The 25,301-nt window shown below is 41.7% G+C and overlaps 1 protein-coding gene across 1 annotated transcript in view; it reads left to right on the forward strand.

The window, feature by feature from the left end:
• Positions 1-14,523, forward strand: part of meox2 (mesenchyme homeobox 2) — a 42,855-nt gene extending 28,332 nt beyond the window's left edge. Inside the window, exon 3 of the mRNA XM_033045558.1 lies at positions 12,463-14,523. Coding sequence (XP_032901449.1) covers positions 12,463-12,687 — 225 coding nt within the window. The 3' untranslated portion in view covers positions 12,688-14,523. The remainder of the gene's footprint in view (positions 1-12,462) is intronic.
• Positions 14,524-25,301: the final 10,778 nt, after the last annotated feature.

The following is a 25,301-nucleotide window of genomic DNA, read 5'->3' on the forward strand; positions in this document are numbered from 1 at the left end:
TGGTGTAGTTCTCTGGCCTGTTTATGACTTTTTAGGGTTGTTTCTCAATCCTATGATGGCCTGAACCACTTACGTACACTGCAGGTGACCCTCTTTTGCAGTGTTCCAATCAGTGACACACAAATCTTCTGACCAAACTATTCCTGCTTGATTACTTCCAAACTGCCTTTCCTTTCCCGGTGAAACGGAAACTGAGAGCAAAAGTGGAAAATATGCCCTAATTATTTAACCTTGGGATCTAGAAAATATCGCTGCGTCATATTAATTATTTTTATGAGATAGATTCAAAATAATAGATGCAAACCAAAGGATTCAAAACGTGATGCCTTGAATCATACAAATGCTCTCTTTAATTTCCTCATGACAATAATTGGAAAGAACATAATTTATAGATCATAGAGCAGTACAGCACAGGAATAGGCCCTTCGTCCCCTCAATGTCCATGCCAAACATGATGCCGTTAAACTAATCTCATCTGCCTGCACAAATCCATACCCCTCTTTTCCTTTCATATCCATGTGCCTGTCCAAAAATACTTTAAAATGCCCCCACCATATCTCCCTCCGCTACTATCCCTGGCAGTGCCTTCCAGGTGCCCACCATTCTGTGCATAAAAAATTAGCCCCGCACAATTCCATTAAACTTTGCCCTTCTCACCTTAAAGTTATGCCCTCTTGTCTTTAGCATTTCTAACTTGGGAAAAAATGTTCTGTTTATCCTAACTATGCCTCTCATAATCTTACATACTGCTGTAAAATCTCCCCTCAGACTTTGACACTCCAGAGAAAACAATTCAAGCTGGCTAACCTCTTTTTATAGGTAATACTCTCTAATCCAGGAAGCATTTTGGTAAACCTCTACTGAACCCTCTCCAAAGCCTCCACATACTTTCTGTAATGTGGCGAGCAGAACTGCACACAATACTCCAAATGTGGCCTAACCAAAGTCATATAACAATTTGCAACATGATTTTTTGACACATAAACAGTGTCATGACTGTGGTATGGATATAAAATGTCAGGGGTATAGGTCGAATACAGGCAGGTAGGACTAGCATCTTGGTCAACATGGACAAGTTGGGCCGAAGGGCCTGTTTCCGTGCAGTATGAATCTATGAAGGCAACCATACCATATGCCTCCTTTACCACTCTATCTACTTGTGTTATCACTTTCAGGGAGCTATGGACTTGGACCCCTAGATCCCTCTGTACATCAATGCTGTTGAGAGTCTTCCCATTAATTGTATATTTTCCCTTTACATTCGACTTCTTAAAATGTAACATCTCACACTTGCTCGGATTAAACTCTATCTGCCATTTCTCTGTCCATTTCTCTGCTCCCCCCCCCCCCCCCTCCCCTGTATACCTTGGAAATCTTCCTCATAAACAACTTTGGAAAATTAATTGTTTGAAGTATGGGGCATGTTCATTGAAATGTTTACATTTTAACAATTCGTTATACAATCAAAAATTTGCCGTTTTCTAAATGACGCATTCTTCCACCCATAAGCTGCAGCATAGCTTGGCATTTAATAAAAAGTAATCAAGTTGTCAAAGCCTGCTCCCATTGAGAGAGCAGAGGTCTCAACTAATAACTATTCATTGGCTACCTTTTTAAGCAACAGCTTATTCATCATTCTGCAAGACATAAATATGAAGCAACTTGTCGACTAAGGAAATAGAAGAAGCATTTGATATTCTACAACAGGTGAATTAAAACATCAATCTTTCATATTATGCTGGTGTAGAAATACTAGCTAATCCAGAGCACTCTCCTCTAAACCATAATATAAGAAAGCTGTATAAAACATACAAGCTTACATTTTTTATTGACTTTTAATTGGAAAATTATGTTAGATTTATATTTCACTATAGTAATCAATCGAACACAGAAGTGAGCAGTTATACTTTGCAAATTGTGTTGAGCAGTACTTCATAAGAGCACAAAACTATAAAACAAATTAATTTTTCTGCCAGTTTAATTGATTTGTCAACTCATTAATAGGTTAGTGCAACTGTAAATAGAGCAGTAATGATTTGGATACAAATACAGCAACTTTTTTTTATAATTGCTTTGGATCTAATAACTTTCATACATTAGTCTTTTTTTATCTATAATTTGTCCTTGAAGTTTGCCCTTTTTTCCCCCTCAAAAGGGACTGAATTCTCCTGGAACTTAGCGCCACATACATTAAGCCAACAGTGAAAAACCTCCTTGTATCTCAGCCTGCACAATGGCTTACACCTAAGTGTCACAATGTCATCTGATCCTTTTTGCATGTGACATCTACCTCTGCACACTTGACAAGTACGCATTTCCTATTTTATGTTTTCTGATGACTTAAAAGATGGCCATTCAGTGAATCGAGTCCATGATGGCTCCAGAGCAATTCCATCATAGTCATACTAATTACTTTACAGTGACCTATTTGCACTCACAAGACCATCAATTCCATCCTGATTCTCCTACCCATCCAACAATATCAGAGGTACATTTAGTTTAGGTTAGTTTCATTTATTATTGTCACATGTACTGAGGTACGGTACGAAGGTTTTGTTTGCATGCTATCCAGTCAAGAAAAAGACTATACATGAATACAATCAAGCCATCCACAGTACAAAGATACAAAGTACAAAGTACAACATTTAGTGAAAAAATATTACAGTACATTGAGGTCCGATAAAGTCTGATTAAAGAAAGTTCAAAGGTCTCCAATGTGGTAGATGGGAGGTCAGGATCACACTCCAGCTGATGAGAGGACCGTTCAGTTGCCAGATAACAGCTGGGAAGAAACTGTTCCTGAGTCTGGAGGTATGCATTTTCAAATTTCCGGATCTCCTGCCTGATGGGCGAGGGGAGAAAATGGAGTGACCAGGGTGAGACTGGTCCTTGATTATGCTGGCAGCCTTGCCAAGGCAGCTGAAGTGTAGATAGAGTCGATAGAAGGGAGGCTGGTTTGTCCGATAGTCTGGCTATGTCCGCAACTATCCACTGGTAATTAACCTACCATCCATGATATCTTGGGGAAGAGGAGATAACTAGAGAAATGCACAGGAAGATAATGAAAACCACATGGATTGCACTGGAGTTCAGGACTCCAGGTTACTGGAGCTGTGAGGCAGCAGCACTATTTGGAGAGTTCTGTAGGTATTATTTTGCAGCATGTGGGAGAGAGAATGTATGATGTGTGTTTCTCTCTCGTCAACCATTACATAACATAAAATGTAAGATAAAGAGAAAGGAGTAGGCTATTTGACCTCTCATGTCTGTTCTGCCATTCAGTAGATATTAAATCACTCTTCTAGACTCAAGACAATACAGATCAATAGACAAAGTGGTTTGAGGGTCAGGTGGCATCTGTGGAGGCAGAGGGATAGTTGATGTTTTGATTCAAGACCCTGCATCAGGATTAGTTATCCCTCAGCAGTTTATTTACAGCATCTGAAGTCTTTTGTGTCTCAAGAGAATCATAGCATAGAGTTATTTAGCACGGAAACTAGCCCTTCGCCCCCACCTGGTCATGACCAAAGTATCTAAGCTAGTTCCATTTGCCTACATTTGGCCCACTGATTGGGGATGATCAGCCATGATCACATTGAATGGCTGTGCTGGCTCGAAGGGCCGAATGCACCCTATTGTCTATTGTCATCCAGTGAACTTTTGCTGCATTTCCTCTGTCACCCGTCCATCCTTCCATAGGTTGGGTGTTTCCATGTTATATTGCAAATATTATGACCTCGTCTGCACACATAACTTATTCATATCTTCCTGAACCCTTGAGCATCCTCCTAATCCAGCTTGATATCCGAAATCTTGGATATGTTACACTTTGTCAACACATTCAAATCATTGATGTAAATTATGAACATATCGGGCTCCTGCGCCATATCTAATGCATCCTATAATCACACACTCACAATTTGACAATAGCCCATTTATTTTGACTCACTTTTAACCAGTCTATGCCACAATATTAACCAAATATATTTTTTCTGCTTTTGAAGGTCTGCTATAAATACAAATGTACGCCACATCAACTGGTTTGGCCTTATGCACTGCTGGTTACAGCCTCAAAAGACTTTAACAGATTTGTCAAAGTTGACTTTCCTTTCATAAATCCATGTGGACATCATCCAATTCTTCCATTATTTTCAATGCACCTTCTTACCATTTCCATAATAACAAATTCAGCATTCTTAGTACAGTTCAGGTCATGTTAATTGATCTATCTTTCATTGTCTTCTTACTCCATCCTACTTTAAAAGCTCCCCAATCCAGACAATGGTCAATAAAAAATAAATAAGAAACAGGGCTTTCAGATCTCTATGGGTGGACTCCACCTAAGACATTAAATCTGTTATCTATGGAGTGAATACTGCTAATACCAAAGTCCCATCCCAATCAATTTTAATTTAATGAATTTGGGGACATTGTTAAGGCTAATATATTCATTCTCCATTCCAAATTGACCCTGAGAATGTGATGCTGAGCCACTCTCCAGAACAACGGCATTCCTTCTGATGAAAATGCTGGGTGAGAATTTCCAACAATCATAAAGAAGCAAGAATATGGCTGGCATCATCCATCATTCTGCATTGATCATCACAGAGCATTTCCTTGGGAATTTCCCATGAATTTTATGGAAGTCATTAGGAAGAAACCCTGAAAAAATTCCAGCTCTGTGTATTTGGCAGTTTGACAACTTTGCTGATTTATGACTGAAATGTATTTAATTGCGAAGGTTAGCAAATCCTGATCACTTCTCTCAACTTTGCTGCTTGGCCGTGCAATCTAAAGGCAGGTGCCATGCAGAAGGTGAGCACATTCACAGGAATGAGGGGATAGCATTAAAGAATGAACCAAGGAAAGCCATCTTCAGAAACTTATTTTATTCATGGGTTACTAAAGTAGTCCTGGAAGAAGCTTGGGGAGCAGGAGTGTTGCTGGGGAATAACTGGTAGTGAAAAACAGCTCAAGCTGGAATGGGGAATACTTTTATTGTGATTGAATGTGGAGAAAATTTTCCTTTCTGCTTTTAATTTCATGCTTGCACTTTATTGGCTTCAATTCTACTCCTTTCTTCAAATTGCATCCAGACCATCTGTATGGCAGTGAATGTGCACCTTTATTTAGGGACTTTATTTATTCATTTACTGCTTAGGGGCATCTTTGGGAATACTGGCATTTTTTTTGCTCGAACCTGCTGGCTCCTGAATTGAGGAAGCATATTTCGGCCAACTTCGATATACATGGCAGATTTTATCCTAGGACGGACTTTAATGAACCAGATGGGTTGTTATGGTAATCTGAAAGCCTATCCTGATCATTACCATTACTGAGAACAGCTTTCTCAATAGATTTCAGATTTTTAAATTAAATTACTTAAATTTAAATTCCCCAGCTGCCACTGTGGTGTTTAACCATGAAACAGTGGTTCAGAATTCCAGCTACTAGTTCAGTAACTTAACCAGTGCATCACCAAATGCCATCCAGCAGTTTGATAAAACAATTGATTAGTTAATAACTTGTCAGATCAGCTCAATTGCAAAGAAAATAATACATTTTCAGTATTTTAGAAAAGCAATCAATTCAGAGCTCCAGATGAAAGCATCATCAGTACAAAGTGACCTCGAAGATTGACCTCAGTGATCCAGTGGTTGCCCAATGACATGCATCCTCCCCTGCAACAGTAGAAGCGTCACAGAGACTGATGAGACCAACAGATGCTCGGCCCTGTGCCATGTTGGCCAATATCAAGCAGGCAGTTTCGTTTTACATCAGGAATTACTGGCTTGAGATCTAGAAATAGCTGATAACTACATTTGGTTCCCTTGTGTAATCCTACAGGATTTTCTACGTAGATCATAATTACTTAGGAATGCCCTTAATTTGTAAGGGAAAAAAACTTTGCAGTAATTTAAAATCACATTAATATTCCTTTCATGATATGGGTTATTGTAATTTAATGGTTAAAACAGGCTTTTCAGCTACAATGGAGTTTGTCTGTTAACAGTCCTATGTCGAGCAAACTGTAGATCAAACAGTATTGCTGATTTGATCCGTGTCTGGTTTTGCTGTTGATGACCTGATCCATACTCCATGTCAGGGTTTCCACACCACCACCTTGTGGCATGCGGGCAGCCATGATGCTTTTTAGTTTTACCTTGCGATTCGGTGCCTACAGTACCCATTTTGATGGTCTCTGTATGTATTCAGATTAAAGTACTTGTTATGATATATAATGACTCTGTATCATAAGTACTTTGCACACAAACAAGCTCAGTTACAAACACTATTAGGTGCTTTGGAAAATAATTGGGCTCACTTGGAAAGACTAATAAATCACGATGCTTTAGATCATGCAGCCTGTAGGACAAAACAAACCTTTCTTCCCAGAGACATCTGAGATGAGCTCAATCCTGATATAATAAAGACCCAACAGGCAACAGGCCATAAAACTTGTGAATTATTAAATCCATTACTAATCCTCTCACACTATTCCACCGTAATTTAATAAACTTAGTTTGTTTGTAACCATCAGGTGTTCTTTCCCCATCATTGATCGGGAAAGCATGTAAGACCAGTTTAGTGAAATGTTTCTTTGAGAGAGGATAAATATTTGCAAATAACTACTGCATATATATAAAATGTCTCACTGATATCCCATTTACAAAGATTAATTATTCAACTGAAACTTATTTAAACCATTGAGACTGAGCAACGTTCCCCCATTCTTATTTTACAAACACTGTAAATGTTTTCTTTTTAAGCACGCTTCCGCCTTGTGTCAGTACCTTTCCTGAGTATTTGTTGAGACTTGCTCTCTATTCTCCATCCACCACAAGTAACCAAGCTCGGTGCTGTGATCACTGTCTTGTTTAGTTTATTGTCATGTGTACCGAGGTACCATGGTGAACTCTTTTGTTGTGTGCGATCCAGTCAGCGGAAAGACTATACATGATTACAATGAAGCCATCCATTCTGTACAGATACAGGATAAAGGGAATAACTATTAGCGCAAGATAAAGTCCAGTAAAGTCCGATTAAAGATCTCCAATGAGCTGGATGATAGGGCTGGACCACTGTCCTGGCTTTCACCATTTGATGGAATATCTGCAGTATGATGAGCTCAATGAACAATCATGTTTTGGCATTTATTTGTGACTATTCTTCCATTACCCTTTAAAGCAACAGATTCAAGGACAAATTAATTAGAAATATTCTCCTCATCTTTCATCATCACCATCTGAAAAAGGGTCCCGACCCAAAACGTCACACATCTATGTTCTCCAGACTGCCCTTCTGAACTGCTCCAGCATTTGTGTGCTTTTGTGTAAACCAGCATCTGCAATTCCTTGTTTCTACATCTTTCACTTTTTTTTTTGTCAATTCTGCTAAAACAGTGTCTTGCTTCAAACTTTATAAGCTTGTGGAAATAAAACGTCTCATCTAATTTATCAAAACCCTACAATAAATTTGAACATTCATCTTATGTCTCACTGTTTCCTTTGCTCCATATTTCTATAAAGCCTATTTCCTTTGCTCCACAGATGCTGCCTCACCCGCTGAGTTTTTCCAGCATTTTTGTTTATCTTCTTATGTCCCACCTGTCACTTCTCTGCTTTAGAGAGAACTGAAGTTTCTTGTCCATGGGAATATTTTAACCAAATCTATAATGCATGCTCTTTGAGGTCTTCAGACCTTTCTAATACTGTCTTGCCCAGGAAGGATTAAGTTTTGTAATGTTGCTATATATATTTTTAGTTTTATCTTTAATGTATAATTCGCTAATAAATCTGATTTATGTTAACCATGGAATATTGGAATACTTTATTGTCACATGTGACAAAGCACAGTGAAATTCTTTGCTTGCGTACCCAAGGTATACTTCTGGAACCCAGTTTGCAGCTATAAGCATTTCTTGGTTGGTATTTAGCATTGTTAGCTACATTCCTGCATCCCAATAGTGTGCCCAATTCTAAGTTCAGGGAGTATTCCATTGAGTGAAGTGCTATTTTCTGTAAAGGTAATAGTTTAGGTTTAGATATAGGTTTACTATAATCACGTGTACCGAGGTACAATGAAAAGCTTTGTTATGCATGCTATCCAAACAGATCAGATATACCATACCTAAATACAATCTAATCAAACTCATGTACAATAGATAGAGCCAAAGGAGAGATACAGAGTGCAGAATATAGTTCTCAGCATAGTAGTGTATAATTTCCATAGAGAAATTCCAATATCCACAAAGGGGTAGAAGTGAATGGAGAAGGGTCCTAACCCAACACATCACCTATCCATTCCCTCCACAGATGCTGTCTGACCCGTTGAGTTCCTCTAACACTGCAGGTGTTGGTTCACAAAAAATGACACAATGTGCTGGAGTAATTCAGCGGGTCAGGCAGCGTCGTGGCGCATGGCAGAAGACTGTCGTGCCTAACTTACCCCCCACCAGCAGGCTGTGGAACCAGGAAATCCACCTGAAGAGGCACATGTTTATCTCCAAGGACCAGAGAACCGGGGAGGAGGGGGTCGGTAAAGGATTGCCGTTGGTCAGGATAAGAACAAGGGGCTGCTAAGAGGAACCGGGATCTTACCTTCCGCTCCCTCAAGGCTGGCTGCGGGAGGCGCCCCAGGACCACAAAGGCTGAATGCTAGACGAGCGAGTCGAGAGACAAAGGTTTGCAGGTCGATCCAGATCATGGGAATGACTGGAGGCCCTTCAGCAGGTTTGGGCTCGACTGGATTGGGCGTCACTCCAGGTGACTGAGCACACACTCCGGATGTGGCCTGCAACAGCACAGAATGGTGGAGCAGCGGTAGAGGACACATACAGCTCCATTTGGCCAGGCCGACCCTGCAATGCCATCAGGACAACGGCCCCTAATGGCCAGCTGCAGCTTTGACTTTGAAAATGGCACCAAAACCAGGCATCTCTTGTACATGGTCTCAGTGGGCTATTTCAATACACTTTGTTCATAATCTGGGATTGTGCTTAAGTATAGTAATAATTTACTGAAATGTATGCAAAAAATAATTTCACTGTACCTCAGTACATGAGATAACAACACAGAAATATAGGAACATGGAAACATAGAAAATAGATGCAGGAGGAGGCCATGCAGCCCTTTGAGTCAGCATCACCATGCAACATGATCATGGCTGATCATTCAAAATCAGTATCCCATTCCTGCTTTCTCCCCATATCCCTTGATTCCGTTAGCCCGAAGAGCCAGGGCCGGCCTTAGGAGGTGCGGGGCCCAATTGGGAACAATTTTGGTGAGCCCCAGGTTCCCAGCCAAGGTCTATAGAATCATAGAAATACAAATAAAGTATATTAGAGACTTCATATCTCTATGGTAGAATGGAAAGTAATCAAAATGTGCGCTTAAAAAGTGCCTGCGAGTTAATGGACCAAACTGATCTAAGCTACATTTTAATATAAAATTGCATACATGTAAGCATACAAGTAACAAACAAAATGTGTAGATCACCTGTGAGAAGTACATAGTTACAATACCACTTGTTTTAGTGCCTGTGAAATGAAAAAAAAAACTAGATCCTGGAAAACCAATAACTATTGGCGAAAAAACAGTTCAGGCATTAATTTTTGGGCTTTAGCCCCATCCTAGCCTTTGGGCTTCTACCCCATCTAAACTTAGTTGTGTGTGTGTGTGTGTGTGTGTGTGTGTCTTAGTTGTGTGTATGTTAGTTGTTTGTGCGTGATGTGTGTGTTAGTTGTCTGTGCGTTATGTGTGTGTGTGTGCAGTGGCGGACTGGCCAGGGTGTCAGCTTGCTCGATGGCAAGTGGGCCCCTGATGAAGTGGCCCCCCTATATCAAGTGGACCCCTGATGAAGTGGGCCCCCTTTGTCTCCTGGCAACCAATATTTTTATACCCAGTCCGCTACTGTGTGTGTGGGAGGGAAGGAGAAAAGGGAGGGAGGGAGAGGAAGGAGAGAAGGGAGAGATTTAAGTAGAGAAAGAAGGGAGGGAAGGAGAGAAAGAAGGGAGGGAAGGAAGGAGAGAAGGGAAAAGAGAGAGAGGAAGGACGGAGGGAAGGAGAGAATGGAGGGAGGGAAGAAGGGAAGGGAATGAGAGAAGGGAGGGAGAGGGCCGGCGGCGGGAACGGATGCCGGGGTCCGGGCGGAGGGGTGTGAGCTGCGGCCGAGGTTTGTAAACATTGCTCCAATCCCCGGCCCGGCCCTCCCTGTAGTGTTCACCGCGTCTTCCCGGGGAGTGAGAGGGGTGGAGCCGGGGCTGTGTGCGTGAAGCACGGTGACTGGGACCCTGGGACCGTGAGGGAACGACCCACCTCCCCCTTCTCCATCCCCCCTCACACCCCCTCCCCATCTATCCCTTTCTTCCCCCTCCACCCCTCTGCTCTCTCTCCACCCCTCTCTCCCCCCTCCACCCGGGGTAGATCTTCCCGAGGAAGCGATCGCCAACCCCCCCCCCCCCTTCTTTTGGTAACCATCGGGTTTTTTTTCCTTTGAAAAAATCCACCAGGTTTTCAGGAAATCCTCTGGGTTTTTTTTAAATTTTCCCCTTACCATTTCCGTACTTTTTCGATAGCTCCCATGACCCGTTTGATGTCATCCTTCGCCCTGCTCCTCAAAGATGCTCCTGGTCTCGGCCCGCACCGATCTGCCGGACATGGTGTGTGTGTGTGTGTGTGTGTGTGTGTGTGTGTGTGTGTGTGTGTGTGTGTGTGTGTGTGTGTGTGTGTGTGTGTGTGTGGTCGGTCGGTCGGTCGGTCGGTGGGGAGAAGCGCCGGCACCAAGAGCGAGCGAACGTGTGGACAGACGGATGAAAACAACGCTGGTTCAGTTATGCCTCTCACAGCTCTAGGATCTTTTGATAACTCTAGTGCGGGGCCCCCTTAGCCGCGGGGCCCAATTGGGAGCAATCGGTCCAATCGGCTTAAGGCCGGCCCTGCGAAGAGCTATATATCTAACTCTCCCTTGACTGCATAATAACAAATCATTGAGTAGCCAAGCTTATGGAAGGACTGTTCAGAGGTTGTTAACGGAGGGGAATAAGATGTTCCTGAGGCTGGTGGTGTGCTCTTTAAAGCTTCTGTACCTTTTGGTATACAGGAGCAGGGGAAAGAAGAAATAACCAGGGTGGTACGCCTTTGATTATGTTAGGTGCTTTTCTGAGCCAGTGTGGTGTAGATGGAGTCAATATTGGGAAGTCTGGGCTGCGTGATGGACTTGGCTACAGCTCAAACTCTCTTCAATTTCTTGCAGACTTGGGCAGAGCTATTTCCAAACCAAGCTCAGTTGCAACCTGGCAGTATTCTTTCTGTAGTGCATCTGCAGAGATTTGAAAAAATCATTGGACTCATGCCAAATGTCCTCAGTCTCCGCAGGAGGTAGAGGCGTTGGTGTACATCCTTGGCTGTCACAACAATGTGGTTGGTCCACAACAGATCAATGGTAATATTAATGCCACAGACTTTAAGCTCCCAACTATTTGGGGGTGTTGTCACCTATTCTTACTGATCGCGATCTGTGGGTCAGAATGTTGAGAATCCAATGGCAGGATGTGCGAGGGTTGGTGGTGGTGCTGTTGCTCAGGTGAGTTGGGATAACAGTTTGATGTTGAAGGCAGAGTTACAGTCAATAAATAGGAATCTAGTGTAGGAGTCCTTGTTGTCTATGTGTTCCACAGATGAGTTTAGGGCCAGTGAGATGGCATCTGTTTTGGACCTGTTGTGACAATAAGCAAACTGCAATGGATCAACTCTGGCTGGGAGGCTGGAGTTAATGCACACCATCACCAGTCTCTCAGAGCACTTCATAATGGAGTATGCCAGAGCCACTGGATGGTATTCATTAAGGCGCGCCACCTTACCTTTCTTTGGTAGACACCGTTGATAGTTGTCTTCTTGAAGCATGTGAGGACCTTAGAATGGAGGAGTGAGAGGTTAAGTTTATGTGAGATCTCTGTGAGTGACATGGAAGATGAGATGTGACTTCTTCACTGCTTCATGCTATGCATTTCATGAACGAAAAAGAGCTGTGATGCCTTCAGATGGGTTGTTTTGCACAGGAAACCTTCGATCCGATTAGTCAGAGATATTTTTGCACATTGGTCTCAGGTCGATGTAAGTTTCATATCTAACTAGCTATACTACAAAACCTATCAATTACTTACTTCAGAAAGTGCATGCACACTTTTTTCCTTAAAATCCAACTGTCTTCCTCATAAAGTGCTTAGGGTTTTATTTTGGTTTGCTAATGGAAAATAGCATGAGCATTAATTATTTTTCTTACATTTTTTAATCTGTTATTAATGAACTGTAGAATGATGCATGTCAACATATGTTGGTTTAAAAGCATAAAAGGTTTGTCTAAATACTTTTTTCATTGTTGATGCATCTCCTTCATCGCTAGCAAAATGCATAACCGGAGTTTACATCCTTACAAATGACAACTGTCTCTGATTTATTTCAGGTGAAGGTGTGGTTTCAGAACCGGAGGATGAAATGGAAGCGGGTTAAAGGAGGTCAACAGGGAGCTGTTGCAAGGGAAAAAGAACTGGTTAATGTGAAGAAAGGGACTTTACTGCCTTCCGAGCTCTCTGGGATTGCCACATCCGGTGGTCATCATGCTGGGGACATTCTATCGAATGATGAAAGCCAGGACAGTGATCACAGCACCGAGCTTGGCCACTTGTGATGTATGGAGAAGGAGAGCAAGACTCAACAGATACTCAGGAAAGTAATGGCACAAGGAGGTGGCGAACCATATTGTCCTACAGCTTCCATGCGCTGACTCCTTGTGGACATGGTGCAAACATCAGAGCCTCTGAGCATTCCATATTTCCATTTGGACAATGGCATGGTTTGTGAATTTGTGCTTTGTCTTCCACTGTAAATAAAAAATGGAAGCGACTTTTAAAAGGCAAAAATAATTTTACAGAATCCCAAGGAAGAACAGTGGGAAAGCATTCAACTGTGTAATCAGTGAAGCAAAAATAATAAACATGTTTATAAAGAATGAGTACACAACCTTGCCAGAGAAGAAATCCTCACCCAATAATGGGAAATGTAGCATTTCAATGTAATTGAAAAATTTAAATAGTGCTCTGAAAGAGACAGCTATACGATGCAGATGCCTTCACCAGTATTCTTAATTATAGGTGCAATACTTATTCAACTGCAATAGAAAAGTATCTATTTAGGCAGCAGCCACACACAAGGTATTGGTATATATATGTATATATATAGGATTGTCTTGATACATACCGTAAGTGTTGATAAAATTTAACAAATAAACAATTGGCTCAATGAAACTTTGAAACACCTTTAGCTTGGTGCTTCAGCTGATAATACCAAAGTCAAATAATAATAGTTTACGCAGAACACAGAACAGTGCAGCCCAACAACAGGCCCATTGGTCCACAATGTTAGTGCCAAACATGATGCCAAGCCCATCTACCTGTGCTTAAATCATATCCCTTCATTCCCAGCATGTCCATGTGGTTATCCAAAAGACTCTTGAATGCCATTATTGTATTTGCCTCAACCACCAACCCAGGTAGCATGTTCTAGGCACTCATCACATTCAGTGTAAAAAAGTTGCCCCACACAACTCCATTCAACTTTGCCCCCCTTAAAGTTATGCCCTCTTGTATTTGATTTTTCCATCTTGGGAGAGAGGTTCTGACTTTCTACATATTTGTGTCATTCATAATTTTCCGTACTTCTCTCAGGTCTTCCTTCAACCTCCGGCATTCCAGAGAAAACAATCCAAGTCTGTCCAACCTCTCTCTATAGCTAATACCTCCCATATCCAGGGATTATTCTGGTAAACCTCCTCTGTACCCTTTTCAATGCCTCCACATACTTTATGCAATGGGGTGATCAGAACTGCATGAAATATTCCCAATGCGGCCTAACCAAAGTCGTATAACGCAGTGTCATGACATCCTGACTCTTGTGGTCTTAGTTTAGTTTGTTATCCTGTTATCACCTCATACATATCAGAGATATGAGTCAACAGTCAACTATCGGAAATCTAATTTCTACTTTGGCTACTTTTGTTTCCTGTGCTGAACTGTTCTCTGTTCTATGTCTGCCAGATATAGAACTATTCAAATTGCACTCTAGAATTTTTTGGCCCTGAAGTAATTGTTTGGCTTTGTTGTTCGGAATAACGTGACACAACAAAGGATTTACATTAAATGTTACACAATTTATTGAAGTGTAATAACTTGCTAAATAATGTGCACATCTAACCAAATCACATTTCATCCATTGCCTTGTTTATGGTATGTATAGAATGAAGAGCAATCAGGAGTGAAGTACACATTTATGGCTCAATTAAAAAATGGAAGATTTATCACGAGATGGAATGATAATAACTTGGTGTTAGAATGAAGTGAATGACAAATGGAGTGTGGTCTCATATGTAATGCCTAACGACAGTATGAACTAAATGGCTGAATATTCTTTTCTCGTTCCTGCTTTATTATGTATAATCAATAAAATTAACAGCAGAAAGGTTTATAAATGCTGTCTGATTTCAGAGATTAGATAATTCACACTTGTTTTATTTTATTTTGTACATATAGTACTTCATTAAAATTAAAATTGATATATTGAATGTGTTCACAATATGAAATGCATTCCAAAATAGGTTTACCAACGTATCATTGCAATGTATAATTGCAAAATAATCTCAAATACAAATATACTAGTTTTGTATACAATAATGCCAGCTTGCTTCATTCAGAAAATTGAATGATATAATTAATTGTAATTGATATCTAAAGCTTGGAGCTTAATTGATAACGTGGTAAAGATTTGAATAGTATGGATAAATGATTGTCCTCACTCTGTAAAAGTCTGATTAACAGGCAGTACATCATTGTCGTAAAGCTGCACATAAGCCCCCAAAAGAGGTGTATTAGTAACAATGAGCAAAATCTATCGTACAGCTGAATATGCAGTTCCAAGCAAAGATTTAGCCTTTACAGCATGTAATAGATGATAAATGCAAGGACGTAAATATTATTGACTGAAAGCATATTGGACCTGAAATCAGGAATCTGAGTGTCTGATGCCACAGCACAAGTGTGGTGTGTTCCCCTTGGACACACCCCATGTGCAGTCCAGTGGCAGTCTGGCCGAGGCTTCTCAACATCACACAGAGGAGGCAGCTCTGATCTAATGTCAGGTCAAGCTTGGTGATGGGTCAGGAATCCATTGATTTAAATGGGATTCTCGGTGTGCAGAATTGGACAGTTAAATATTTGCGCTTTGATGTTTTTATATGAAGATTAATGATTTGTGAGATTTTAATGATTTTTTATTTGCTGTTAAATAATCTTTTTTTTTAAATTATGGCAGCAATTGTCATACTTGTTAATGTGCCTGCATGACAAACACTTATATGAACTCTTAAATTCATTAACAGATTGGACAGAGACCAAAGCTCCACCCCTCAGTTTTGTCTTCTGTCAAAGATTCTCAAAGCTATGCTGGGGGGTGGGGTTTGTTATTTGAGGCCAGTTTGCTGCTGAGGCCTTTATCCACTTCACTAAAGGCTTCATAGGTAAGGATTTTGCATTTGCCGCCTGTGATAATTCACAAATGAAGGCACAAGTACAGCATTCACTGAATAGCCACCTGACCTGCTATAAGTTTAAGGACCAGTGGATATTTGAACCATGCATTCATATCAGGTAAGAGTGTGGAGAGAGGGGGCACGTTTCTGTGTAAGAATTGCAGGAATTTAACACGGGTCCACCACCGATCTTCCAGCACCCTTGGTTCCACAGAGCCTTGGCCTATTCTCTGTTTTGCTGGAACAATAGAGGTCATGTAATAATACACCTTTGACCCACTAATTATCCCCCTCATGTGTCGCAATAGCACCAATGACTGCTAGAAAATGAAATAAAACAAATATTAAGTGTGATTTAATTTTACAGCAGGACGTGCATTTCTCGCACGGGCAGCCCAGGTTGGGTTGGTCTCGGAACTCCTGATGAGGGTCGGATCAGGTATGGATCTGCCGGCTCCAGCTGGGTTGGAGTTCCAGAGCCCCGGCGGTTTGATCTGCCGATTGGAAGTCTTGCGGACGGAGGTTGGATCGGTAGCTGCCCATCGGGCTGAGGAGCCACTTTCCCAGCAGGACTATCGGGCCAACCCCCGCTGACCTGGGATTTGCTGAATCTGCTAAAGGTGTGGTAGGGCGGGCATGCCCGCTGTGCCGCCATCCAACACTGGCCTCCGGGAGGAGTCCAACGGTATCAGAACAGTCCACCTAGGCCGCCAAGGGGACGAGATACCGGCCCACGAAATTGGTTACAGTAAAGTCGTCTCTGGGAACAGATCCGCTGGCTCCGACCGGGCCGGAGTTGCAGAGCTCTGGCTGCACATTCGAGCTGCTGATGGGCCACAGAAGTCCTGTTGAGTTGATATCAGCCGCCGCACCCGGCCTAGGCACCACATTCTTGGGGGAATTTCCGGGCAGGTGGGGATTTTAAGATTGCTCTCGTAATTTTGTCCAGATTAAAGGAAATGCCGGACCAGCAATTGCCGTAAAATCGGTGGTGGACCTGTAAATAGTCTTGCTATCTGGGGCATACTGATATCAAAGTATATATAAGAGCAAATACATCTATACTTTTCAATAAATTCTCATCATCTTACATTGTGTAAGCAAAGAAATAAAAATATTCAGAAAATATATTTTCATGGAAGTGCTGACACGTTAAACAAATAATTTTGCAAAATCTTTATTCTATTTTATGTATTATTTCCTCAATGAAGAGCAATCGTTGATTTTAGTTACTTTTTAGGATAAACCAAGACTGAGCAAGGTAGCAAACTGAAATTGTTCAATTAGCTCAAACTTCAGGACAATAATTGTGCTATTTACTTAATAGAGTTCAAGCAAAGACTTAATTGCAGTGTACTTAGCAGCAATTACCTGGGAAACATATGGCTTTTTCCTTGTTCTGTAGAGTAGAAGTTAAACCTTGACAAAACACTGTGTATTATGTTGCAGCTACCTTTCTCTTGAACAAAAATTATCCACTGAAGATAAAACGATGAGTGAGGAAAAGTTAAAGATGTATGTGGCAAGTTTTTTTACACAAAGGGTGCCTGGCATGCACTGTCAGCGATGGTGGTGGATACAAATACAATAGTGGTGTTTAAGTAGTTTTTAGATAGGCACCTAAATATGCAGGGAATGGATGGATATGGATCTCAGACAGACAGATTAGATTATTTTAGTATTGTGTTCGACACAAACATTCTGGGCTGTTTTATATTCTATGTTTTAAAGCTATTTTACTATTTGTTGTGGCATGGCTTGTGAAAGTTTGCAATATGGTGTGAAGTAATTCACACTGGATTGATAATCATCAGGGTAGACTTTAATTAGCGGAATAAATCTGATGTGTTTGTTTTTTCGGCAAAATAATCAAGGACAATGTCAATTGGGGCAGCACAGTGGAAGAGCTGACAGAGCTGCTGCCTCACAACGCTAGAGATCTGGACGTTTGATCCCGACCTCGGGTGCCATCTGTGTGGAGTTTGCATGTTCTTCCTGTGAGTGTGTGGGTTTCCTCCACGTGCTCTGGTTTCTTCTTATATTCCAAAGATGTTTGTGTTTGTAGGTTAACTGGCGTCTGTAAATTATCTCCAGTGTGTAGGGAGTGGATGGAGTGTGTATGGAGTGGATAACATAGAAAAAATATGTATTTGTGTTCATGGTCGATGTGGGCCGAAGGGCCTGTTTCCATGCTGTATCTCTAATGTAAACTAATGTTTTTGGGCAAGTATTTGACAGCATTCATTTCGTTCATTTATATGAGGAAAGTATAAAATATAAAGATATAACAGTATATCTGCATTATATGCATCAGCATTGGTTCTGTTTACACCCAGCATTCAGAAAACAAAAGCAACCAGTATGCATTAAAGAGCACACATTATGGAAAACTGACAGATGCTGACTTTCTAAAGGTGAACATTCAATGTAAAGTTAGAGCAATTTATTTTTATTCTCATGGATGTTAAATCATCCTGGTTGATGCAACATAATCTGTAGACCTGAGCACCAGAGGGATGTGAGCACAACATTTGTAAATGTAGAGGAACCAGTTGCGTTGCTGCAGTTGATATTGTAAATCTATTGAAAGCAAAATCAGCATTATGATGGATGAAGAAATGAGAAACTCTTGTAAAGTTTCTTCTTCGTAAGCAGTCCCTTGACATTGAAGTAGACTTGCTTCCACTTCAATTATGAGATGGTGAAAGGTCATTGTGGGAAGAGCAGGCTCCACTGTTGATGGGGCAGGTGGTTCCTGACCGGGTCAAGGGGTGGGAGGGTGGTGAGGTGGTGTGCTTTTTCTGCCACTCGTACACGGCTTCTGTTTGCTCCCAATGCATGGACTTGTTCTTGGTGCGGACCAAAATGGTCCATCTTCACCCTGAATGTTCACTGTCGACTATTCCGAGGCATCATTGGGGATTCTGACTATCTCTCAGGTCTTTGAATATAATCTTTTTTTTCATCTGATATTCACTTCTGCTAGCTGAGCTTAGCAGAATAAAAGAAAGTGGCCTCTCCAATGAATGTGAGGTAAGAAAAGTGCGTTTGCAGATGCAATGGTGATGTTACAGACAGTGAGGAAGGTCGCTTAAGACTATGCCATAATATAGACCAGTGGGAAAGATAGGCAGAGAAGTGGAAAATAGAATTTAAGTATGACAAGGTGAATGTGTGAGTTTCCTATGAGTAAATATCACCAGTACATTGTCCTGGACTAACCATATCGAAGCAATGGCCAAGAAGGCACACCAGTGCCTCTACTTCCTTCGAAGGCTGAGGAAGTTCAGAATGTCCCCAACCACTCTAACCAACTTTTACTGATGCGCCATAGAAAGCACTTTATCGGGATGCATCAGAACATGGTTTGGGAACAGCTCCATCCAAGACCGCAAGTAATTACAGAGAATTGTGGATGCAGCTTAGACTATCACGCAAACCAAGCTCCCATTGACTCCATCTACACATCACGCTGTCTCGGCAAGGCCACCAGCATAATTAAGGACGTGTCTCACACTGGACACTCTCTCTGTAATGGCCATTTGGCTTATTTTGTGTCATTAATTATGGCATTTGTCTTTAAATTTGAGACTTCACGTTATTATGTGGGTGGGATTTATTACATAGCCCAGGGTGTGTTTGGAGGTGGGTTTCTTGCGCAGAAGCTTAGTTTTTTAATTTCGTTTTGCTTACATGGAGAAGGTTTACCCTTCGACCATGAGAGGTTTACCCGGGACACGAGGAGTTTTCTAACGTTTAAATCGATCTGCTGGAGTTTGACGAAGGTTAAAGTGTACGTGTCGGAGAAGAAGGTCGGATGTATATCTTATTGTGTTTCTTCAACAATAAAGAAACTATTAGTCAAAAGACTGTTATGAAGATTTATCTGTGAAGAAGCTCTGAAGGTCTCACGGAGAACTCGCATGCATATTACGACATTCTCCTTAACCATGTAGTCTGCTTAGTGGCTAGAGGGAGTAATCTATTGAACGATATAAAAATCTGTCCAGATTTCAACCAGGTGAAACAATGGTCTTGCCTGAAGGATGTCAAAATGTCGGAGCCTATACAGATTGTGAGGAGCCAAGGTGATGGACCGTATGCTGTGAAAACCCGACTTGGATGGGTTATCTATGGCTCCTTGAGAAGGAACAATGAAAACGGGAGTCAGAAGAACTACCCTACCATTGCTGTTAATCAAATATCTACTGATAAATTAGAAAAGCTGGTGATGAAGCAATACGATCATGACTTCAATAAAAGTACCAATAAGGAATCTGAGGGAATGTCTGGAGAAGAGTTTAAAGTTCGTGGATATTATGAACTACCCAGTAAAGATTGACGGACACTATTGTCTGGACTTACCTTTCAAACAAGAAAGTGTTAATCTGCCGAATAATCGTCGTATGGCAGAGCAACGCATCCAGAATTTGAAACACAAGTTTGGCGAGAATACTAAATTTCATGAAGTAATAATCTCTTTGAAGAATAATTTCTACATGGATGATTGCTTAAAGTCCATGTCTATTGAGCAGGAAGCAATTCAAATGGTAAAACATCTGACTTCCCTCTGCAATAAGGGAGGATTCACGCCCCTTTGCAATAAGGGAGGATTCACACTTTCTAAGTGGATAAGCAAGGATTGTGAAAGCATCCCACCAGATGATAGAGCCAAAGAAACCAGAGAGTTGGATTTGGACAGAGACAATCTGCCAATGGAAAGAGCATTGGGAATTACTAATGTTTCACAATTGGAATATGTTAACACAAAAGAAAATCCTGCGGATGAAGTTTCCAGTGAACTGACAGCGAACCGCTTCTTAAGCGATAAGAGATGGATCAATGAACTAGAGTCTCTCTGTAAGCCAGACAGAGAACGGCCGAAGCTTGAGTTGGGATTTGAAATCTCTGCTAATGACACGGAAATTAAATCAAACCGAACGGTGAACTTTATTACACAAAATCCTGTTATTCTCTCGAAGGATTTTCACACTTCAACATTACTGTTACAACACATCCATGAGTTGATCGGACATGGAGGAAGAAGAAGGAGGAGCTCGCATGCTATCAAAGCTTTGGACTTTTATGTTTTGGGCTATATACTGGGTATCATGCCTGATGTTATAGGTTTGGTGCGCACGGTATGACTTTAAACTAAAAACAGTGTTTTCATGAGACCAATAATCAAGTTATGCTTGCTTTTAGAAGGCGAAGGTGAAGATGGAAGAGTCGATGAAGAATTTTGAATACGGATATATAGTGCATGCTATTTTTTGCTTTTGATATACGTTAAGCCTTCATGGCTACTTCTTTGATGTTTATTAATAATTGCCTTGTTATATACTCGGAACAATTAGGGGCCGGTATGGAGTGGCCATTTGGCTTATTTTGTGTGTCATTAATTATGTCTTTAAATTTTAGACGGCCTGTTATTATGTGGGTGGGATTTATTACGTAGTCTAGGGCCTGTTTGGAGCTGGGTTTCTTGCGCAGAAGCTTAGTTTTTTAGTTTAGTTTTGGACTTACATGGAGAAGGTTTACCCTTCAACCATGTGAAGTTTAACCGGGACACAAGGAGTTTTCTAACGTTTAAAGCGATATGCTGGAGTTTGACGAAGATTAAAGTGTACGCGTCGGAGAAGAAGGTCAGATGTATATCTTATTGTGTTTCTTCAACAATAAATAAACTATTAATCAAAAGACTGTTATGAAGATTTATCTGTGAAGCAGCTCTGAAGGCCTCACGGAGAGCTCACATGCATATTACGACATTCTCCTTAACCATGTAGTCTACTTAGTGGCTAGAGGGAGTAATCTCTTGAATGATATAAAAATCTGCCGCAACACCCTCTACTCCCCTCTCCCATTGGACAAGTGGTACGGAAGTGTAAAAAAGCATACTTCCAGATTCAGGGACAGTTTCTGTTATCGGGTAACAGAACCATTCTGTCACTAAGTAGAGAGAAGTTCTGAGCTACCATCTACCTCATTGTAGACACTCAGACTATCTTACATTGGGTTTTACTGGACTTTATCTTACATTAAATCTTATCCCCTTATCCTGTACACTGTGGACAGCTTGATTGTAATTATGTATAGTATTTCCACTGACTAGATGGCACGTAACAAACAGGGCAGTTTATAGTTTAGTTGGAGGTTGTAGTGTTGAATAGCCAGATGGCTGTTGGTAAAAAGCTGCTCCTCAACTTGGTCATTACAGTTTTCAGGCTCCTCTACCTTCTTTCTGGCGCCGACCTGTAGGGGGTATGGCTGCCTAGCCTGCAGCTGTCTGTTTTTTCATTTATTTTTTCTTATTTTTAGTTAGTTTAGTGTTTTGTTTTTGAGGAGTTCTAGCTTTTTTATGTGTGGGGAGGGGGGGGGAGAAGAAACTAATTTTCAGGGTCCCTACCTGGTCGGAGATGCAGCTTTTCTCCGGGCAGCACTTTCGACCCGTCCTCGCGGCCTACCAGCGGGCCTGGAACGGTATTTCCTGAGGGGACCGCCCGGAGCATCGGCGGCGGTGGCTGCGGAGCTGCGGGTCCGAGGAGCGAGGGGACCGCCCGGAGCCTCGGCATCGGCGGCATCGGCGGCGGCGGCACATGCGGCGGCGGCACCGGCATCGGCGGCACCGGCATCGGAGGATCTGCGGGTGTGAGGACGGCGGTGCAGCGCTGGAGCGCCATTGCGGGGCGGGCGGTGCCTTGCCTGAGTCGCCGCGCTGGAACTCCGGTGAGCTGGGACCGGCGTTAAAAACATTGCGGAGCTGCGAGCGGCGGCGCTGAAACTTTACATCGGGAGCCTGGGATCTCGCGACGAGATCGCCAGTTGAGCTCCATTCGGCGCGGCCTTGTCGGCTCCGGAAGCCACGGTCTCGAGTAGGGAGGCGGCCGTTCCAGGGTTCCCATGCCGCTCAGAGGACTCTCCCGACGCCGGAACATCATCACCCGGCGAGGACGGCCAGGAACATCGGGCCTCCGTAGAGGCAACTGTGGAGGCCTCAATAGGCCGACTATGGGTGGACATTGGGGATGGGACTGGACTTTGTGCCTTCCCCCATAATGGGAACCATTGTGGGGGGATGTTTTTATGTTAAAGCTATTTATTGTTGTTATGTTTGTATTCTTTTTTATGTGCTGCATTGGCAAAAGGAATTTCACTACATCTAGGTGTATGTGACAATAAACCAACCTTTGACCTTTGACCTTTTCCAATGACAGGAGTGAAATGAGAGCGTGTTGAGGGTGGTGTGGGTCTCTGATATTGCTGGCTGCCTTTTTGATGCAGTGACTCTTGTAGATCCCTTCGATGGTGGGAGGTCAGTACACCGGGTGTGATTCACCACTTTTTGCAATCTTCTTCATTCCTAGACATTCGAGTTGCCAAACCAGGCCATGATGCAACCAGTCAATATGCTCTCTACTGTACACCTACAGAGGTTCAAGAGATCATTCATTGACATACCAAATCTCCTCAATCTTCAAGGAAGTAGAGGCGTTGATGGGCTTTCTCTATGATTGCATCAATGTGCTGGGTCCATGACAGATCACCAGAGATATTCATGCCGAGGAACTTGAAATTGTTGACTCTCTTCATCACCGAACCGTCAATTGAGAAGTTTGTGCATCCTCGGTCTTCCTCTTCTATAAGCAATATTGGTCTAACTGATGTTCAGAGCAAGGTTGTTGTACTGGTACTATTCACTCAGACGATCAAGCTCCCTCCTCTACTTTTAATCACTATTGGGTTAAGCCACATTTGAAGTAGAGTCTGGGTGAGCTGAGTTTTTCTTTCCCTGGAGTGGAAAAGGGTGAGGGGAAACCTTTTTAAAGTGCATGAAGCTATAAGGGGGATAGACCGGGTATATAGTAAAAATTACTATTCTATGGAAGGGGGTGTCTAACACGGGCCTGTTCAAGGGGAGAGATAGGAGGGGTAGAGTGGAGCATTGATCAATTATAACCCCAAGCTCTTCTTGTTTCATTTTAGTTCAACAATGTGCTGAAGATAGTTAAGCATTGTATTTGATGCATAACATTTTGTTTAAGAGGTCCTGTTATCTCTTATAAAGTATTCTCTGAAGTTGGAAGAATGAGGGGCGATCTCATCAAAACCAACAAAATTCCTGAAGGGCTTGACAGAGTGGATGCAGAAAAGATGTTTCCCTGAGTTAAGGAGTTTCAAAATAAAGGGACTGGCCATTTAGGATTGAGGTGGGAAGAAATTAATTTACTCAAATGTTGATTAACCTTTTAAATTCTCCACCTAAGAGACTCCACCTAATAGACCTTAACTATTTTTGATCAAAGCCATAATTGATACATTTCTGGATGTTAAGGGAGTCACGGGATGTGGGGATGGTGACACAAGGAACTGCAGACGCTGGAATCTTGAGCAAAACACAAAGTGCTAGAGTATCTCAGTGCGTCAGTATCTGTGGAGGGAAGTAGATGATATTTCGGGTCAGGGCACTTCAGTGATAGTAGTAGAGGGGAGAAAGGTGGAAACAAGAGGGGGCAATGAGACAAAAACTGGCAAGTGATAGACACAAGTTGGGGTGGAAGATTGCAACCTTCATGTGGTCCGCCCTGTGTCGACGAATCCAATCAACCCAGCGTGCACAATCAAATAGAACAAGTTGTCCTACAACTTTAGGCTGTGCACACCATACGCAAGAAGAAGAAGAAGACACAAGTTGAGGGGCTTAGTTGTTTGGCAGATAGGTGGAGTAAATGACAAAGGGTAGAGATTAAAAGAAGACAAGATGTCAGATAAGTAGACATTTAAAGTAAGAGGGAAGAATATGTGTTCAAGGGAACATGGAGGAAGGGGACGAGGAGAATAAAAAGGGAAATTAAGGACTGGATGTAGGAAAACGGGGAAAGGAGCAGGGTGAATGGGAGGCTGGAATTGGTGCTAAAGTAAAAGATCAGCTGTGATCTTGATGAATGGCAGAACAGGATTGAAGGGCTGGTTGACATAATTTTTCTTCTGTTTCTTATGTTTTTGTACAAGACAGGAACTAACTCATTTGGCATATATTTCTGACAAAGATTTATGTGGTTCTGGAAAGAAATTTATTTTTCAATACGGGTACTAAAAGCCATACTTGTCTGCTTCAAAGATGAAGGGTTTGTATATACAACTTTATTGGCAGCACAATTGCCAGGCAATGAAACAAATTTGTTACAGATTGTGTTAATTTCATAAAGTAGCATGATTTTATTTTTGGAAATGAACATATGATGCACATTGCCAAGGGTTGACTTGGAGATAAAATCCTTGTTAGTTGTGTTTCAAGATTCTGACGTAATTAGCAGGTTGTTCGACCATATTACATTGAACAAATTGAAAGTGGCTGTCATTTATAATTAATCATATGTCTGAGTTGACCATTATGTGTGACAATAATGTTAATAAGAGAGTAACGAGCAACTGATAGATTTAATTGAATGCTCTTGGATTTGGTTTTAAGCTAAAAACCTACACAATTTATTCAGCACAGATCAATAGGAACTGCAAATTCACGAATGATCATCAGGCTTCACCATTTCATTTAATGATGTGCCACAGTTTGAGCATCTGAACTGTCTTCCAGCTCCATTACATTTATTTGGCATGAAAACTGAAGAGTGAGTACCGCACTGAAGGACACTATATCTGCAGCAGCAATCTGACTCTCGCATAGTGAGAGATACCTTCAATGCACCATTAAATAATGCAAG

This window comes from Amblyraja radiata, chromosome 2 (genome assembly GCF_010909765.2).
Source record: "Amblyraja radiata isolate CabotCenter1 chromosome 2, sAmbRad1.1.pri, whole genome shotgun sequence".
NCBI classification, from domain to species: domain Eukaryota; kingdom Metazoa; phylum Chordata; class Chondrichthyes; order Rajiformes; family Rajidae; genus Amblyraja; species Amblyraja radiata.